Here is a 3,653-nt window from a genome sequence, read left to right on the forward strand (position 1 = left end):
CGCCGGGCCCCGCGCCGAGGACGGCGTCGGGGTGGACACCACCACGTCCGAGTAGTCGGGGCACAGCAGCTCGGCGCGGATGCCCCGCATGTCGCTCTGCGCGAAGCGCTTGGGGGCCTCGCACAGCACCGGCTCCACCAGCACGCCGCTGCCCAGCTGCTCCAGCCACAGCTTCATGCCCAGCGCGTCGCACGTGCACTCCCAGGGGTTCTCGTGCAGGTCGATCTGCAGCAGGGAGCGCAGCTGGTCCAGCACCCCGCTGACGGGCAGGGCGGCGAAGTGGTTGCTCCGCAGGCTGAGGCGGTAGAGGCTGAGGCCCGAGAAGAGGTTGGCGGGCAGCGCCCGCAGGAGGTTGTTGTTGAGGAAGAGCAGCTGCAGGTTGGGCACGGGCGCGAAGGTGCCCGGCGCGATCTCGCGGATCACGTTGTACTGCAGGAAGAGGTACTGCAGGCTCTGCAGGCCCTGGAAGAGCTCCGGGCTCAGCCGCTCCAGGCGGTTCCCGTTCAGGTAGAGCCGGCGCAGGTTGCTCAGGTCCCCGAAAGCCCGGTCCTGGATGACGGAGATGCGGTTGTTGCCCAGGTGCAGCAGGTCCAGGCCCGTGGCCTCCAGGAAATCCGCCCTGCGCACCACCACGATGTAGTTCTCGGTCAGGTACATCTTCTTGGGGTTGTAGGGCTTGGGCTGCAGCTCCGAGATGCTCTCGATCTTCCTCTCCTGGCAGTTGACGTTGAGGCCCAGGTCGGAGATCTGCAGGTTGCAGGTGCAGGCGGTGGGGCACTCCAAAGGCACCGGGGATTTGGTCTGGTAGGCGATGCTGGGGCCGTAGTTGCTGTAGCCCAGGTCTTTGGCGGGCAGGCGGGACGTGGGGCGCACCCGGGTCTTGTTGGGCTGGCGGGTGCCCTTGGGGGGCTTTAGGGGGGACTTGTACACTGCCGAGGAGGAGGTGGCCACGGAGTTGACCGAGGCCGGGGTGGTGTGGAAGTAGCCCGTGGTGCTCAGAGGCGTCTGCGGCCTCATCTCGTAATCCGAGATAAGCCTCCGGGGGCAAAGCTCCTGCTTGGAGACCTCGTCCAGGTCCCGGCCGTGCAAGCGGAAAGGGGTCTCGCACACCACGTCTCCCACCAGAGCCGAGTAGGAGATGCTGTCCAGCCAGTCCTTGAGCGCGATCAACTCGCAAGAGCAATTCCAGGGGTTCTCCTCCAGCTGCAGCTCCACCACTTTGTCCATGTGCTGCAAGAGGCCCGCGTAGGGCAGCAGCTTCAGGCGGTTCCCCCGCAAGTCCAGGTGAGTTAAGGGCACAAAGCGGAAAAGGTTGTTGGGCAGGCCGGAGAGGAGGTTGTCGTTGAGGATCAGCACCTGCAGCAAATGCAGCTTGCTGAAAGCATTGGGCTCGATGACGCTGATGTAATTGTAATCGACTTGCAGGTACTCCAGACTCTCCAGCCCCAGGAAAGTGTCATCCCGCAAAAGTTCCAGCTTGTTGTTGTTCAGGTGCAGCCTCCTCAAGCCTCGCAGCCCGTGGAAGGCCCCCGTCTCGATGTCCTGGATGTCGTTGCTCCCCAGGTGCAAGATCGAGGCCCCGGTATAATTGACAAACTGGTTGGGGTAGAGCCGGTTCAGCAGGTTCCCAGACAACAGGAGGTGATAGACGGGGAATCGTGGGGGGCTGATCTCGAAGAGGCTGATGATCCCTCTGTTTTCACAGCTCACCGTGAGGATGCTGTCCTTCTCCTCGCAAGGACACGCGTTGTCACAGATTTCCCCATAATACTCGATGCTCTCTGCCCACGAGAGGACTAGCGATGTTAAAGCAAACGCTAGCGTCTGCAGCATCCAGATATGCATTTTTTTGTTGAGGTCCTGTTCCAAAGTTACTGTAGAGCAGCAAGCGTACATTTTATCTCCTACGAGGGCAAGAAGAGAAGAGAAAACAAGGTGATAGGCTAAGGATTTGAAATAGAAACCAGACACAAAACTTTGCACTTGTTTATTTTGCCTGGAAAGGATGCTAGGTTTGGGTTGGGTTGCTTTTTTTTTCTTTTTGCTTTTAATCACTCAGCCCTCTGTCCTTTCTCATTCCCCTGGCTGTAAAACTCGGTGACATTCATTCTGATTAAAAGGCTGATGTGCAACTCCTAGCGAGTTAAACGTCTGCTGTATTTTAAAGCATAAGGTCACACTGGAAGCTCTTCTGTTCCTATGCATATGTGCCACATTTCAGTGTTTCGTCGGATTTTTTTTTTCAGGACCAGCCCCATAAATATACATAAAATGGCTGTCAGTTCAGTTTCACGGTTCTAATTTAAGAGAAAAGAAGCACCATTTTATGAGGTTTCCCACCTCACCTATTACCCAACCCCCTCTTTCTTCCTTTCAGTACCTCTTCAGTGAACAGCGCACTGTTAAGGTCTTTCCCTATTTTTACAGAGCCAAGGTGCTACCTTGATTATTTTTAACCATTGCTAGAAATGTCTCGGTGGGAATCCAAGGGGAAATGTTCGGTGGGCAGCAATGCGATTTCATTCAGCACTAAGAAGCCTGACGGAACCTCTAAATCACCCCTTTCCTAAAGGGTTGGCGGAAATAGATAGGTAGATAGCTGTTAAAAAAAACCAATAAAATCAAATCACACCCACACAAAGGGACTCTGGTGATGGACTTCTCCTGTATTGCAATGAAATACACCCACCTCGCAATTGCATGTACCTAGCAGCTCTCTTTAGGAACAGTTGGTTTTTGCGCCTTTACTCAAGTAAGTAATCTTCCTCAGTCGAGGTTTATGAGCTCACAAATGAGTTGAATACAACAGAGCATAAATGACTAGCGAAAAGACGTCTCACGCACACTCAGAGACACACACACACACGTACGCGCACACACACACCCCGAGAAAGAGTTAAAAGGGGACGTTTTTGCCACTCACCCCAAAGGTGTCAAAAATGTAAACCCTGAGGAGCATCTTCGGAGTCTCAGCCGTATCTGACATACCGTTTATTCCCAACGTTTTGCAAAACTAGTCTAATAGAAGTGGAGAGAGCTAAATAGGTCTCATGGAAATCTCTCATCGCCAATACTCCAAGCATTGGAGTTGCTGATTATAAGCAGCGATGGCTGTCAATGCTCTTCATCCTTTAGGGGAGAAGACATCCGAGCTGATTAAAAGCCAAGGGGGGGGGGGGAGGGAGAGGGGATGCAAGACCAAAAAAAAAGAGAGAGAGAGAGAGAGAAAGAAAAAGAAAGAAACCCCTACCATTGACCTATGTCAATGATTTAATACCCGAATTTCATCCGGCCAAAAAATAAATCCGATTTCTTTGCTCTCTTGTAGTCTTTCTGTCTCCTTGAAGCTTCCTCTACTTGTCTAAGAACAACATTGGGGAAGATAATATGTGCACTTGTGTGCGTTGGTGGTGGAGGGGAGCAAGAAGTCATTCCGGCTCAAACGCTGCGCTCTCGGAGCAGGATGGCATTTTTTTCCTTGGTCAGCCTCAGAGCTCCAATCCCGCCGGCACAACTCCGGGGTGGAGAAACGCACCCTCCAACCAAGTCTCAGGACTGCAAGGCATCTCCCGTGGCAGCGGGTGCAAGGCTGGGAATCTGGCACTGGCCCCCCAGGCAGGCAGCAGGGAACCGAGAGCCTGGGCTCAGTGCAC

The 3,653-nt window shown here is 54.1% G+C and overlaps 1 protein-coding gene across 1 annotated transcript in view; it reads right to left on the reverse strand.

Moving 5' to 3' along the window:
* The window catches only part of SLITRK5 (SLIT and NTRK like family member 5), a 4,449-nt gene extending 1,576 nt beyond the window's left edge, over positions 1-2,873 (reverse strand). Inside the window, exons 1-2 of the mRNA XM_019528500.1 lie at positions 2,690-2,873; positions 4-1,904 (exon numbers count right to left, since the gene is read on the reverse strand). Of these exons, the coding sequence (XP_019384045.1) occupies positions 4-1,904; positions 2,690-2,702 (1,914 nt within the window). The 5' untranslated portion in view covers positions 2,703-2,873. The remainder of the gene's footprint in view (positions 1-3; positions 1,905-2,689) is intronic.
* Positions 2,874-3,653: the final 780 nt, after the last annotated feature.

The sequence above is a fragment of the Crocodylus porosus genome, unplaced genomic scaffold, assembly GCF_001723895.1.
Source record: "Crocodylus porosus isolate Cpor-Errol unplaced genomic scaffold, CroPor_comp1, whole genome shotgun sequence".
Lineage (NCBI taxonomy): Eukaryota > Metazoa > Chordata > Crocodylia > Crocodylidae > Crocodylus > Crocodylus porosus.